Source organism: Ochotona princeps, chromosome 13, assembly GCF_030435755.1.
Source record: "Ochotona princeps isolate mOchPri1 chromosome 13, mOchPri1.hap1, whole genome shotgun sequence".
Lineage (NCBI taxonomy): Eukaryota > Metazoa > Chordata > Mammalia > Lagomorpha > Ochotonidae > Ochotona > Ochotona princeps.
Window position 1 is genome coordinate 65,851,260 of NC_080844.1, and position 13,978 is coordinate 65,865,237.

Consider the following 13,978-nt stretch of genomic DNA (forward strand, 5'->3'; position numbering starts at 1 on the left):
TCCCCTGTGGCTGAGCTGCAGGACAAAGCCTGAGACAATGTGTGTTTGTCATTGGGTCCCCACTCTAATCCCACAGGCTGAAGCCAAGAAACTGGAAGATGCTGCAACATACTTGAGTCTTCCCTCCACGAAGGCGGAGCTGGAAGAGAAGGGTCACTCAACCACGGGCAAGAGCATGCAGAGCCTGGGCAGCTGCACCATCAGCAAGGACTCCTTCCAGATCTCCACCCTCGTGTGTTCCACCAAGCTGACCCAGAACGGTGAGCCGGGGGTCGGGGTGTGCTCACCCTCAAGGTCCTGCCTGTCAGCCTTGGCCTGTCTGTGCTCCTGGCTGACATGTGCTCCTTGGTCACCACGTCCCTCTGGAATGACTCTGGGGATATCTGTTGGTGCACTGGAAAGAGGAGGCAACATCCATGCCACACTTGGGTTTTGGTCTGAAAATAAGAATAAGGATTTTTTTCTTTAAAATGCTTTGAGGAAGTGTGGTCTCATGGAAAATGCATGAGATTTAGAGTCAGATGAGACTGGGCTCAAACCCTCCTTTGCTGACCATTGAGGTGACCTTGACCAGTGGTCAGTTCTGGACCCCGCTTTCCTCGCCTGCAGGCTGGGGCCCAGTGTCTGCTCTCTGGGCCGAGTGGGGCTGCACTGTAGGGTGTGAGGCATAAAGTGTTTTTCTGTCCCCTCTTTCTTGGCTGCTGGTTGAGGTAATTTCCCCTTATCCTTGTTGGGAAGTTGGCTCTTGTCACCTATCCAGCCTCCTTGTGGTGTGAGGCAAGCATCGCTCGTGGATTCCCGCACATCCCTGCTTGACCTTCACATGCCATAGCCCTCAGCAGCTGCCACCTTGCATCCCTGGGCGGGCGTTGCCGGCCTGTCCCCTACCCCCATGCCACCTCTCTCCCTGCAGATGTTGCTTTCTGGACAGGACTTTTCCGGAGCTCACCATTGCTGTGGAAGCGGTTGAGGCTCCTGCATATGACTCCTGTGTTTAGCACTTGTGTCCCTCAGTGGCTCGGGTCACAGCGTTGTGCAGTGGCTTTGTGCTGGTTTGCAATGGACCTTGAACACCCGGTTTTGGTCCTTCTGAGTTTCTGAGATAGATGTGGATTATAAATACTTGTGCCTGGCACAAATTGGGTCTCTGGAGAATGTCCATAAATCATTGCAGCATTTTGGGTTTTTTGCCCAGGGGACCATCATTGTTGAGGCTTTAATAGGGTGAGTGGAAGGCGGAAGGGAAGTCCCCCTGTCCTGTGGGGCATGTGGGTGTCCTGGGCGCCCACCCACTCCTGACCTGGGCCTGTGCTCAGTGTCCTCAGCTGCTCTTTCTTTGCTGTGTTCTGTGCCCCACGAGAAAGGCTTTGCCCGTAGCCCATGCATCTCCCACCCCTGTAAGGCTGCTTGGATTCATCTGGATACAGTGACCTTCTGGCTGCTTGGGCACAGTTTGCCTACGAAAGCCTGAAGGCTAACCTGAACTAAATGCCTCAAGGTGACATGCTGTTCTGTGTAAGGCACTCCCGAGGTGTCCGAGGTGTCCTCGATGGCGGCTGTGTCTTTGTCTCTCTGAGCTGATGAAAAGCCTTACCAGGGGATTGGATCTGGGACTGTGTTGGGGCAGAGGAACCTGGATGCTGGAGAGAATGTGAGCTTGGCGTGTGTATAATCTGTAATCAGTGCTGTGAGTTCCAGCCTGGAACTGGCTTCTGGAGGCGATGCCCACATGGCAGAGGTGACTTTCAACTGCTCCAGTCACATCTGGGCCAGGTGGCTCGTGCCCTTGGTCACCTCCCTGGCTGTGGGCACTTGGACTGTTAGTGAGTGCTGAGCACCTGCTGGTGTGCAGGACGCGTGCTGGAAGCATGTTGGGAAATTCTTCACCCTGAGTCCATTTCCCCTCCCGGCAGTGTCCTGAATGGCTCCAGGGTTCTGAATGCCGGCACAGACTCCTCGTGGGCCCACATGCCCCTGGGGAAGAGGGCTGGGCATTGAAGGCAAAGCCTGCTTTCACTTGGCAGTGGTTGGAGTCGCCCTGGCAGCAGGGAAATCCCCTCCCTGGGCCTGAGCAGCGGCTGTTGCCAGGCAACAGGCAGAGCTGCTGTGTTGTGTTAGTGGGCACAGGGGGCATCTGGGGCTTTCATCTCAGCTGCCGTGATGCCGCCTTCCAGGGTGGTGGCGTGTCAGCTGTGTAGGTGGCGGAGATGCCCTAACTGGCATCTTAGCACTGCCACGCGGATTCATGTTGGAGGAAGCCGCTTTTCTGAAGCCATGATTTGTTGCTGTGAGGTCCCCTTACTGAGGGAAACACGGCCTCTGAATTATTCATTGAGCTTTGTTACCATCTCAGCGCTCAGCCTTAGGCTGCATGCTGAGGGGGGCTCAGAGAGAAACCCAAGGCTGGAGCCTCTTCTCAGGGAGCCTGCTGTGTGATCAGAGGGCAGAATGTCACCGAGTGAAGGGTGATTTATTAACGGGCTTTGCTGCAGGGCGTCCCTGGGGGTCAGAGTGGGAAGGGGAGGACCACTTCTGCCTGTGGTAGTTGCAGGGCTGGGCAGGCTGTGTGTGCCCTGCCCACTAGCTGGCCTGCCCTAATGTGCCCACAGGTGCTATCCTTCAGTGAGCTGCAGAGGTCAGCCCCAGCGTTCGTCATGTCCTGCGTGTCACCAGTTTTGACTGAGTGACACTGAATTACTAACACACCCCAATTGAGACAGCACACTGCTTCTGTCGAGAGGGGCATCTTCCCTAACCCTGATGCCCAGGGCGGAGTCTCGGCCATCACTGGCCTTTGCTTAGATATGGAGACTTCCTGACTGGCGAGATCTCCCACTTTGGGATCATCTCTTCCGGTGGCGGTCACTGTTGGCGCACGTGCCAGCCTCCGTGGACTTGGTCTCCATTGTGCCACTACTCCTTGTAGCACTGCTGTGCTGCAGGCAGTGCTGTATGCAGTGTTCAGAGAAGAGTGAGGTGACATAACTCGTCCAGGGTCAGGTGGCTGCCGGGTGGGCCAGCAGCTACACAGCTGGATATGTCCCACACCTCTGTGTATACTGCCCTCTTTCTGTTTTAACTCCCCATTTTGCCAGCTGTACCTGAGGGTAAGATCAGATACATGGGCATGCATGTTTCGCCGTTCTTTACATGTATGGTTTGATCCTGAAGTGATAGTGATATTCAGCAGACATCTAGTTATTACAAAGCCATGGTCTTCCTTTCCGTCTTAGCTGGGGTTCGTCTTTTTCATGGAGGGAGTCATTGAGAACACGGCTATTTGCACGTTCACCTCCCAGTGGCTGTGAAGATTGGGCCTGTTCAGTTGGAACCCGGGGCCTCGGTCCTCCAGGTCCCCCCACTACCTCTCAGGCTGTGAACTGATGGGACGTTAGCCTCAGAAGCAGAGCTGGTCCTGAATCTAGACACTTCCATATGAAATGTGAGCATCAGGCCCCCAGGACAAACACTTCCCGCCTCCTTTTTTTGTGCTGCATTTTCTGTGGCTCAAGGGGGAGTATAGCCAGGAAGTCAGCTGCGCTGCCACCTGCTTTTCCTCATGACCTGGGACACGGTGTGACCTCCCGTGTGAACGAGTAGCTGCTTGTTCTTCCTGGAGAGGTTCTGAACTCTGGTTCCCTACCTTGAAGAACATCCTGATGCCTTAAGGCGGGTAACTTCTTGACACTCCCTTGCACAGACAGCAGGTGGAAGCCCAGCTGGGAGGTTCCTAGCTGTTCAGACTTCGTGCAAGGACTGTCCTGCAGTAGGAGTGTTCCACATAGGAATGTCCCCTGCAATATCAGTAACTGACTTTATGTTAGTGAGTTGACCTTTTTTTATGTATTGCTGCTGACCTGGGGAGCCCATCCATGGCAGGTGAGTTCTTTTCTGGGCCATGACAGAGCTCAGAAACTGTCTTCTTGCAGAAAGAAGGGAAGTCTGGGCTTTCTTGGGTTCACGAATGTGTTCTGTAAGCTTCTACACGGAAATCATTTTGTGGCGAATGCAGTTGGGATGCATGAATTCCGCCGCACCGAGTGTTGAGCCTTGCACAAAGTAATGAAGTATTCAGCAGGTGCGGCTTGCGGGCTAAGCTGACTCTTCTGTCTGAAAAGTTGTGTAGAGCAGCTCATGTGCAGAGGAGCCGCCGATCTGGCAGCCAGCACTGATTCTTGGCTCTCTGTTTGCAGTGGACCTTCTGGGGCTCCTCAAGTGGCGTTCCAACACCAACCTGCTGCAGCAGAACCTGAGGCAGCTGATGAAGGTGGACGGTGGCGAGGTGGTCAAGGTAGCGTTTGTTTGGTCTTGGATGTTATTTTCCTCCTGTACAGTAACAGATGCTGCCCCCTACGCTCCCGTGCTTGTAAGGACCCTGGCTCTATCCCTTATCAATGCCTGGTGCTGGTGACGATGTTGGGTTCTGCTTCCTTTTTTATTCATTTGCTTTGTTCTGTTTTAAATTAGTTCATTAATTAAAAAGGTAGCATGGCAGAGAGATAAAGAGAGAGACAGATTAAGAGAGAGAGATCTTCCACCTGCTAGTTCATTCATTCCTTAATGGCCACAATAGCTGGTCTGGGGACAGGCTGGAACCCAGGGTCCCAGAATTGCATCTGTGTCTCCCACATGGATGGCAGGGGCCTGAGCACTTCGAACACCTTACACGGCCTTGCTGGGCACGTTAGCTGGGAGTTCGATGGGAAGTGCAGCATCACAAAGACAGAAAACCTGTCTCACCCACAGCTGGCTGCGAAGGAGTGTCTGTGTCGTGACTCACTCACGCTCGCTCTACCTCTGTGTCTTCATCTGCTTGCCCGGGCATTCAGATGGGGTCAGCTGGGCCGGTCTGGGGGCTCTCGGATTCTGCACTGCCTTCTTCTGTGGTCAGTGTCACTCGCTTCCCAGCGTGAGGCCCTTCTCTCCCCGCTGTCCTGCACTCTGTTAGCATGCTCCTCCTGGACCAGGCGATTGCACTGCGGGCTTCCAGGTGAGGGCTCTGCAGCCCCGTCCCTCTCCCTCCCCGACGGATGCTGCGGAAGGATGCTGCTGCTTCTGTGTGGAAATAATTGCTCCACAGCGCCCTGGTGATCCAGCATCTGCTTACCTTCAGTGTCAGTTAACTTGGTTTTGGTGGCCTCACCCTTCAGACGGACTCCCATGAGTTTCAGATTTGAAATCATCTTTTTCTGTCCTGCTCTTCCTGCAGGGGCTCAGACAACGTTACTTGCATTTGGAACTTGCTTGGGTTCCGTAAATTCTCCATTTCCATTGGCGACTGTGAGTGAATGGCTGAACATACTTTGGACGACTCCCAGTGAATTAAATCTTGTTCAGTTTCGTTTTCCTGGCCCTGGGTCACTTGGGAGTGTGTTTTGTTTCTGTTGATCTGCTGTGTCACTGAGAAAAGCCTGGCTCGTTGTGGTCCTTTGTTCTTCTCCTACTCCTGGTTTCCAGAACGTTAGCACCTGCTCTTGTTCATCCCTGGAAAGGATTTTCCCATCTCTTCCTCTCCCCTGTGTCGTTGTTGCTCTCCAGGGCCTAGGTGACACGTGTGCCCTGTCCCGATGGTACATGCCAGCATGGAGCCCCTTTTACTTGAACAGTTTAAGGACACTGTGTGTTTCGCTGCATTTACTTAGGACCTGCAGAAGTCTAACTGGTAGTGGAGTCGTGACAATGCTTGATGGGATGGGGAAGTGTTTGCAGAATTAGTAAGTGATAGGGCTTGCTACGGAGATGGAAAAAACCAAAGGTGGTGGTTTAGGCCTCCAGGTGTGGTGTGAGAGGGTGGAGTACCTTGGTACCTGTCAGGGGTCGTGGGGGGAACATGCTTTGCTAACTGACCTTGTGTGTGCACAGTTCCTGCAGGACACCTTGGATGCCTTGTTCAACATCATGATGGAGAACTCGGAGAGTGAGACGTTTGATACGCTGGTGTTTGATGCTCTGGTAAGAGGCCCTTTGCTTTCATCTGCTCGGACACCAGTTGCTCTTTCATGCTGCAGCCTTTGAAGCTGGGTGGTGGGGGGGAAGCCAGCACAGTGACCTTGAAAGGCTTTCAGTTGTAAATGCAATCAAAGAAGATGAATTGCAGAGGTGGAGCACTTCCTTTCATGTCAGAACTATGGGTAGGCACCTGTCAGTGCTGGGATAGGGAGATCCAGGGGCCAACTTGTGTCTGGAAATGGTCTAGCTCATTCTGTGATGCTGATGGAAATGGTGTTGCTCCTGTTCACAGGTCTTCATCATTGGACTCATTGCTGATAGAAAATTTCAGCATTTTAATCCTGTTCTAGAAACCTACATCAAGAAACATTTTAGTGCCACGTTAGCATACACGTAAGTTCTTGTATGTTTCCCAGCCCAGCCCTCCAGTTTGTCTTTATGTCTGACTTGGAGTCTTTTTTTTGGTTTGTGTCTGTGACTGCCTTCCTCTGTAGCCCCACTCCAGACTGAATTTCCTTGGATAATTTTTATCATTGTTTCCCTCTTAACAGACCTAAAAATCTTGTTTGAAGAGATGTGTGATAAGTTATCATAATATCCTAAAATGAATTCTTGTTCTTGCCCACTCTTTCCATTTGTGTCTGAAAATTTCAGTTTATGTTTAGTGAAGCTGATCTGTGGGAGCCCAGGCTTGCCATGCCTCAGCTTCCCACCAAGCGTTTGATGAATGAGTAAGTGGATTCACTCTTACTCTGAGGGTATCGCTGACTTTGTGTGAAGAGAATCCGGCGTTGTGCTTTGCAGGGCCTCTCTGTAAAGGATGCAGTGACTGACTGGGCTTCTCACTACCCAGCCCATCTCCTTAGGGACACCGCAGGTCTGATGAAAGCCTGGGCTTGGGGATTGTGGGCTGCCGCCTGACCCACCTGGAAGCTTGCCTGTGTTTCGGTACACAGTGCTAGAGCCAGGCAACCCTGTTCTCGGTGGGTGAGGTGCCTAACCTCTCTGTCTTTCTGTTGCACTTCTGTGTGAGAGCTATCATGAGTTATGGCATATAGTGTGCCTGGAGTTCTCACTGGCACTTAGGATGTGCTAAGTAATTGCTGAATTTTATTCTTACTAGATTTATCATTATGTGATACTTATTATCTTATGATGGGATTTGTTGGCATTTACTCAAACTTTTTATTGTGGCAGTTGCTGTAAAAAATAAAGGATTTGCATAGTATCTTTGAGAACGTCACACTTAGAAGTGATTCTGTTTAGTGTCCATAAATTGAGTCGGCAATCTCATCTGTGTCCTGAACTTTGGGGGCACACCTGGGTTCTCTGCCTGCGTGTAGACACTGACTCTAGGCCAGGGGATTGCAGCTGCCTAGAGCCACCTGTTGGAGGAGCCAGTCCTGGGTGTGGATTCTCTTGGCCAGTGGTGAAGCCTGTGCTCATTAAGGTGGTTGGTGGAGCCCCTAGCTGGACAGAGAGCAGTGCAGTCAGTTGTGTTGAGTCCGCTGTATGTGCTTGCTGTTCACCATTTGCAGTGTGAACCAGCAGATGGAAGATGGAAGATCTTTCACTCTATCTTTTCTCTGTAAATCTGCCTGATAAAAGGCAGGTAAAAATTTCTGATAAAATCTTTTTAGAAAGGACTTAATAACCAGAGATATCCCGTGTTCATGGACTGAAAAATAATATATTGTTTCATTTTCTCCAAGTTAATCTTTGTTTCAGTACAATCTCTGCCAAAATAACCATAGCAGTTTAAAAGATGTACTTGAAAGAGTTACAAAGAGACAATGCAAGGCAATGCCATTCTGCTTTCTGTTTCCTCTCCCTGTGGACACGTGGTGGGAGCTGAGACAGGCTGGGGCCAGTACCTGCATCCTAGTCCCACTTGGGTGGCAGGTGTCCAGGCACTTGGTCTATCTTCCATTTTGCTCCAGCTGTTACCAGGTTGATGGATGGGAAAGTAGAGTTGCTGAGACACGAACCAGTGCCAAATGGGATATTGTATTGGATTCATGCACTGTGCCGCAGCGTCAGCTCCCCACTCTTTACCTTTAACTGTGGTCTTTCTGGCATAACTGGCCTCCCTTCCGTGTTGATGGGAGCATCTCCACGCTCTGTTTCCAGCTGTGTGATATGCTGCTGTAGGGATGGATTGTAGTTTATTCATCCAACCTCCAAATAATGACATATTGTTTATGTTCTTTACAACTGGAGCTCATGCTACAATCAGTGCCATAGAAGATTTATAATACTGTAGTTGTAATTGCAGTTACAACTGTTCCCAGATCAGTGGGAATGAAACTGCTGCGTTTGAAGGATTGGAAGATTGTAATTCCAACATGTTGATTTTGTCACCAGTCTTGACAGTTGACACTCTAGTTTTCCCATCAGCAGCTGTCACGTGAGGCAGAAATGACCTCTCCCCAAGTTATGAGACAGTTTACTTCTTATTGTAATTTTCACATTTTTATTTGTGAAGTTGATCATCTTTTAAAGCGTGTTTCTAGTTTTTCACGGAACTTTCTCATATATTTATACTAATACAATTTTCTTATCATTTGACTGATAGCAAAGTAGGAAATATTAATTATTGTTCTTTTCATTTTTTTCAAAGATGTTTAAAATGGTATGTGTGAACTCAGCACTTAAGTTTCTGGTATAGAATTTATGTGATCTGTGTATAATTGTGCCTACAATGGGATGGAAAATTTTAAATGTAATTCTGATGAGTGTCTATCCGTTTTGTAAACTTTATTATGAGTAAGGTTTTGAATGTTTTCATGCTAGACTGTTGCTATTGTTTAGATCTATTGTATGGCTTATAAAAATATACGCTAAGATAGATATTATACTTTCAATACTAAATCTTTCTGGAGAATTCTAGGAAATGTAACATCTTTTGTTAATCCTTTAAATACTTTATATCTTGTTTTTATTCTTTTTATATGAAAGATTCTTGGAAAATTCATTGAGATATTGGGATGTTTTCTGTTTGAGAAGTTCCTTCTAAGATATTTATATGCAGAGTAAGAGCTTAGTTTAGCAGACTGGATGCAAAAAGGTAAAATAACTGCAGGTGGCTGAGCCATTGCCAAGAATGTGTCTTTTTGGTTGAATAACGCACATAGAGTTTACTTTTGTGGTGTGTGGTCACTCGTGTAGCATGTGCATGGTGTTGAGAAACCATAAGAAAAGGTGAAACCATCACCTCCCCAGCTCCAGACAATTTTTGGTGGAGTGTAATTTGAAGAAGAACGTTACGGTTCTGTGGGGCACTCCTGTTTCTCTCGCTCTGGGAAAGCCGGCTTGCCTGGTGGAGTTCTGGCTTTCTCCCCCTGCCCCAGTGTGTGGTGGCCAACGTTGTGTTAGACATTCCCTGGAAAGGGTGACAGCGAAGGCATAGCAGTGTGTGGATCTGCTCAGATCCTGCACTACTGAGATTTTATCAGTCCCTTCATGTGATTAGAGAATATTTTGTGAATATGCATGTACTGAGTAGAAACCATGCTAAAATAACATTCTTTTGAACTTTATGAGTTAAGATTTGAGATACTATAATTTTCTGAACTTCTCTTTAATGTGTTCCCATTGTAAATAGGAAGCTGACAAAAGTCTTAAGGAATTACGTGGACAATGCTGAGAAACCAGGGATTAATGACCAGCTCTACAAAGCCATGAAGGCTTTAGAGTACATCTTCAAGTTCATCGTGCGTTCACGGATCCTGTTCAACCAGTAGGTATCCCCTCGTAGGCTCTGTCGACCCCCTTCATGTCCCCTCCTCTCTCTTCCCTGTCCTGTCCTCCTCTCTTCCCTTGCTTTCTAGCTTGACCAGGCAAACATTGAGAGCAGTGCTAGGCTGGAGGGACCCTGCCTCCCCTCCTGACCTCCTGGGCTGCGACTGCTGAACTGGGAGTCTTGTTCCGGAGTCTGCACCATGTGTCTGCATGTCCTGCTGAAGTCTGGGTACATTTGTGATGGTCTGCAAACATGTGGTGGTGCTCCTCAGAAGGCCTTCACAGAGCACAGTACCCCCAAAGAGGAGGCAGGGATGAGACAGAGGAGACACAGTAAGGGAAAGGCAGCATCGCCTTACATTGCCTCACTCTGGAAGATGCAGCTTCCGCCTGCTCTTCTGAGCGCCTGTTTATCTCCAGACCTGGGGTTCTCCACATGGAGTCTCTCAGGAATAGCTGTTGGAGTGTTTTATTCCTCATTTACTCACTGTCAGAATGGACTTCAGAATTATTTTTGAACTTTGAAGTAAGTCTATCTGTGTCTTCATTATTTTCCAGTCTGGAGAATATTTCAATATATAAATGTACGAATGCACGAATATGTGTTTCTTTATTTGAAAGGCAGAATTACATAGAACGGGAGAAAGAGAGGGAGAAGAATTACTGAGAAAGAGGGCAAGAAGAAGGAGAAGGAGATTTTTATTTCCATCCATTGGTTCACTTCTCAGGAGGCAGCAATGGCTGGGTGTGTGCCGGGATTCAGCCAGGGGCCTGGAACTCTTACCTGGGCCCCCTATATGGGTGACAGGGGCCCACAAGCTTAAACTTCTCCTTGACTGCTTTGTCTGGGTGCATTAGCAAGGAGCTGGATTCGAAGTGGAGCAGCCAGGACTTGAACTGGCAGCCACATGGGATGCTAGTACCACAAGTTGTGGCTTGTGCCATTGTGCCATGGGGCCAGCCTTACGTGGAAGGAACGAGGTAACCCAGGAGGGCCAGTCGTGAAGTACTCCGCTGCCTCTCTTGTTGCCTGCTTTGAAATGACTAGGACCTTGCAGAGCCCATGAAGTTTACTTCGTTTGCTCAGTTACAGTAGTTAGGAATGTGATTGGCTATGTAACATGAAAATCCCAAATTATGTGACGAAAGCAGGGAAGGTCCCTCTCAGAGTGGGAGAGTTTGCAGCTCACCCACTTGACCCATGAATCTTCCTGCCCTTAATAATGTGTCCCATTGTGCCGTAGCATCCTTCACCTCATGGTGCTCCTGGCATCGCACCTGCGCTGCAGGTGGTGGTGGGGGAAGAGCAAGGAGAAACAACTTTACCAGACACTGTGTTTTGAAAGGACATTGCAGAACTAGGTCACATGAGCAACCTTGCTGTGAGGGAGGCTGGACGTGTTTTTAGATGGGCCTAGTGCTGCTTGTGATAAAGTGGAGTTACTGGCAGAGGTAAAGAACATTCTCCCCTTCCTCCTTTCAGCCCAGGATGGAACCTGCCTACCTCATTTCAGGCTCCTCATTTTACATGGCTAGGTTCTGCAGAGTCATTCTTAAGGTTCAGTCTGTGAGACTGTGTCACCTGTCTCTGTAATCGGAGGAAGTTAGATCAGCTCGGAACAGGCAGTGTCCTGCCGGCTCTCGTCTTTGGCCCGGGTGGCATTTGGAGGCTCCTTGCTGAGTCAGATGAGCGCCTGCCTCATCTGTCCTCTTCAACTCTAGTGAGTTCAGCTGAGCTTGAAGGTCTTGGCTGGGGTAACTGGTCTGTCAAGTGGGGACACTGCAGAGCAGTGAGGCTTCCAGGGCTGCCAGGGGCTCCTTGGCTGGGCATCGCCAGCCTCAACCCTCCAGGTTCCATAGTCATCCTCACGGCGTTCCGTGACCATGAACCTTTCTCCCCACCTCTCTTTGTTCCTTCCCTCTTCCATGAGTGCTTCGTGAGCTTTGGAGCTCTGAAGATCTTCTCAACTTTAAAGGTTTATTGCCCCCCCCACTTTTTCTCAGAATGTTTTAAAAATATGAATCTTGGCTGTGTACTGCAGTTCTTTGCAGAGAAATTTGTAACATTTCCTTCAAAATGTAGAACATTGTGTGGTGATCATAAATACTTCTTTTTGAAGATTTATTTAGAACGTAAAATGACAGAGAGGGAGAGAGTCATTTCATCTGTTGGTTCGTTCCCCAAATGATTGCAAAAGCTGGGAGTCTGTAGCTCTGAGTCCCTCCTGTGGGTCACAGGGACCCGAGCACTTGGCTGTCTGTTCTTGCTTTCTCAGTTGCATTAGCAGAGAGCTAGATTTTAGTGGAGCAGCCAGGATTCAAACTGAAGCTCCTGTGAGATGCCGGTGTCACAAGTGATGGCCTGTCCTTCTGTGTCACGCCCGGATCCTGATGGACTTACACACCTGCACTGTCGAGGGGTGTTTGTTAGTATTACTGATTCCACTTCAGCAAAAAAGCCCCTCGTCATTCCTTGGTCATCTCACCCCCAGCTGTCTCTCAGAACATTCATCCGTGATACCAAAGGCCTTTGTTTTGTCGTTGGGGACAGCAGTCCCGTCCCACACAGATGCCTAGGATGCTTGGTCCTCAGTACGCTCTAAGCAGCCCTCATGTTTGGCGTTTGCAGCTGTGGGGAAGAAAACAAACCAGGACTCTCTCTTCCTTACCTGCAACACATCTGCTTCCTTGGGAGAAAGACAATTGTGCTCACAGCTGGACTTGGCAAGGGTGCTTTTCTTTCTGCAGTTGGAATAAACTTTGGTGATCTTTTATTTTTCTTCGTCTTTCCAAATGGGCTACTGTGTTTTCTCATAATACAGGAGCATTGTTCAGTTCTGTGATAATTGGCAGTAATTGTTCTTGGAGTGGAGAGAGGTGATCCTTTGGCGGTGAAGATATGGAAGCCTCTCACAGATTCTTACTGTCTTTCTTGCTGTGCAGTTCCATGTTTTCGGTTGTGTTTAGAAAACTCATTTTGTTTTGAAATGAGACAGCAGTTTTAAAGATCTGGCCCACAGACATTTGGTTCCCCGGGAACTCACTGAAGATGCCGCCAGCCGTGGGCCCTTCTCTGCTGACTTGTTTGTGTTTTCCATGTGGGCGGATCACATTAATTCCAAAGTGAGAGAACAGAGGTGTCCTGCCTCAGCCCTGAATTAAGTCACTAAACCCGGTTATCGCTGGACTCTGAATCTTTACTGTGCTTTGTGGAGTTTTTACTTGTTGCCTGGTGTTAGCTTTGTGAATAATTAGTTATTGATCATGCATAAGTTGTGTAGATCTGTCTTTATTTCCTGGGCCACAAAGTAGAGTGTAGTTAATAGACAAAGATCCAGCCGTTTCCTGCTAATGGGTACTTCAACAGAGCAAGAGTTGATTCGATTTGTCTGTTTATCAACATGTCTCTGGGTTTTTTTCTTCCCAGCACCTCCTCCCACCTTGAGGTGGGTCTTCCTGTAGTATTTGATGAAGAGGAGCTGCTCGAGGCTCCCTCCGTGGCATCTTATTACAGAAAGAGCTTCACAGGGTTCACTTGCTGTTTATGTGGTCCATATATTAGTTTTCTACAGAGAAACTGGTTACTAAGATTTCTTCCTTGGAACATTTCAACTATGTTAGAGACTCAGCATAGGTTTATAAGTTTGGGGGCTGTGTTATTGTGGGCATACCAGTTTATCTTTGTGATGTCTCTTGTGAGTTGACTCTAAGCTGAAATTTTTTTTTTTTAATCCGTTTTAGTATTTGCACAGAATAACATTTTCATTGTATTTTCAGCCTTTCTGTTCTTACATGTTTAAGGTGTATCATAAGCAGCATTTAGCTGTATTTCCTTTCAGAGTGTATTGAATATGTCTTATTTTTCTATTAAGTTTTTCTTTTTGTAAATTATGTATATATATTTGAAAGGCAGAGTGACAGAGGAGACACACACATAGAAATATATATATATATATCTGAGAGAGTTTTCCATCTGCTTGTTCCTAAATGGCTTCAACAGCCAGGTTTGGGCCAGTTCAAGCTAGAACTTAGAAACTTCATCCCTCTGGGTGGCGGGAGCCCGAGTGCTTGGACTGTCTCCTACGGATGGGAAGCAGATGTGCTGGGGCTTGAGTCTGTGCTCCCAAGTGAGATGCCTGTTGTAAGTGGGTAGCTGAACCTGCTGTACAACAATATCCATTAACTTTCTCTTTTAATCATTTATCATTTGTTTTGTGTTCAGCTTTTCCTCCTTTTCTTCTTTTTTTTTTTTTTTTTTTGTAAATGCCAGCAGCTAAAGAAAGGATTT

The 13,978-nt window shown here is 48.2% G+C and overlaps 1 protein-coding gene across 2 annotated transcripts in view; it reads left to right on the forward strand.

Moving 5' to 3' along the window:
• DOCK1 (dedicator of cytokinesis 1) overlaps positions 1-13,978 on the forward strand; it is a 402,417-nt gene that overhangs the window by 85,087 nt on the left and 303,352 nt on the right. For both annotated transcript variants that reach the window (XM_058671051.1, XM_058671052.1), the window contains exons 18-22: positions 77-260; positions 4,194-4,291; positions 5,863-5,952; positions 6,242-6,342; positions 9,554-9,688. In XM_058671051.1, coding sequence (XP_058527034.1) covers positions 77-260; positions 4,194-4,291; positions 5,863-5,952; positions 6,242-6,342; positions 9,554-9,688 — 608 coding nt within the window. The remainder of the gene's footprint in view (positions 1-76; positions 261-4,193; positions 4,292-5,862; positions 5,953-6,241; positions 6,343-9,553; positions 9,689-13,978) is intronic.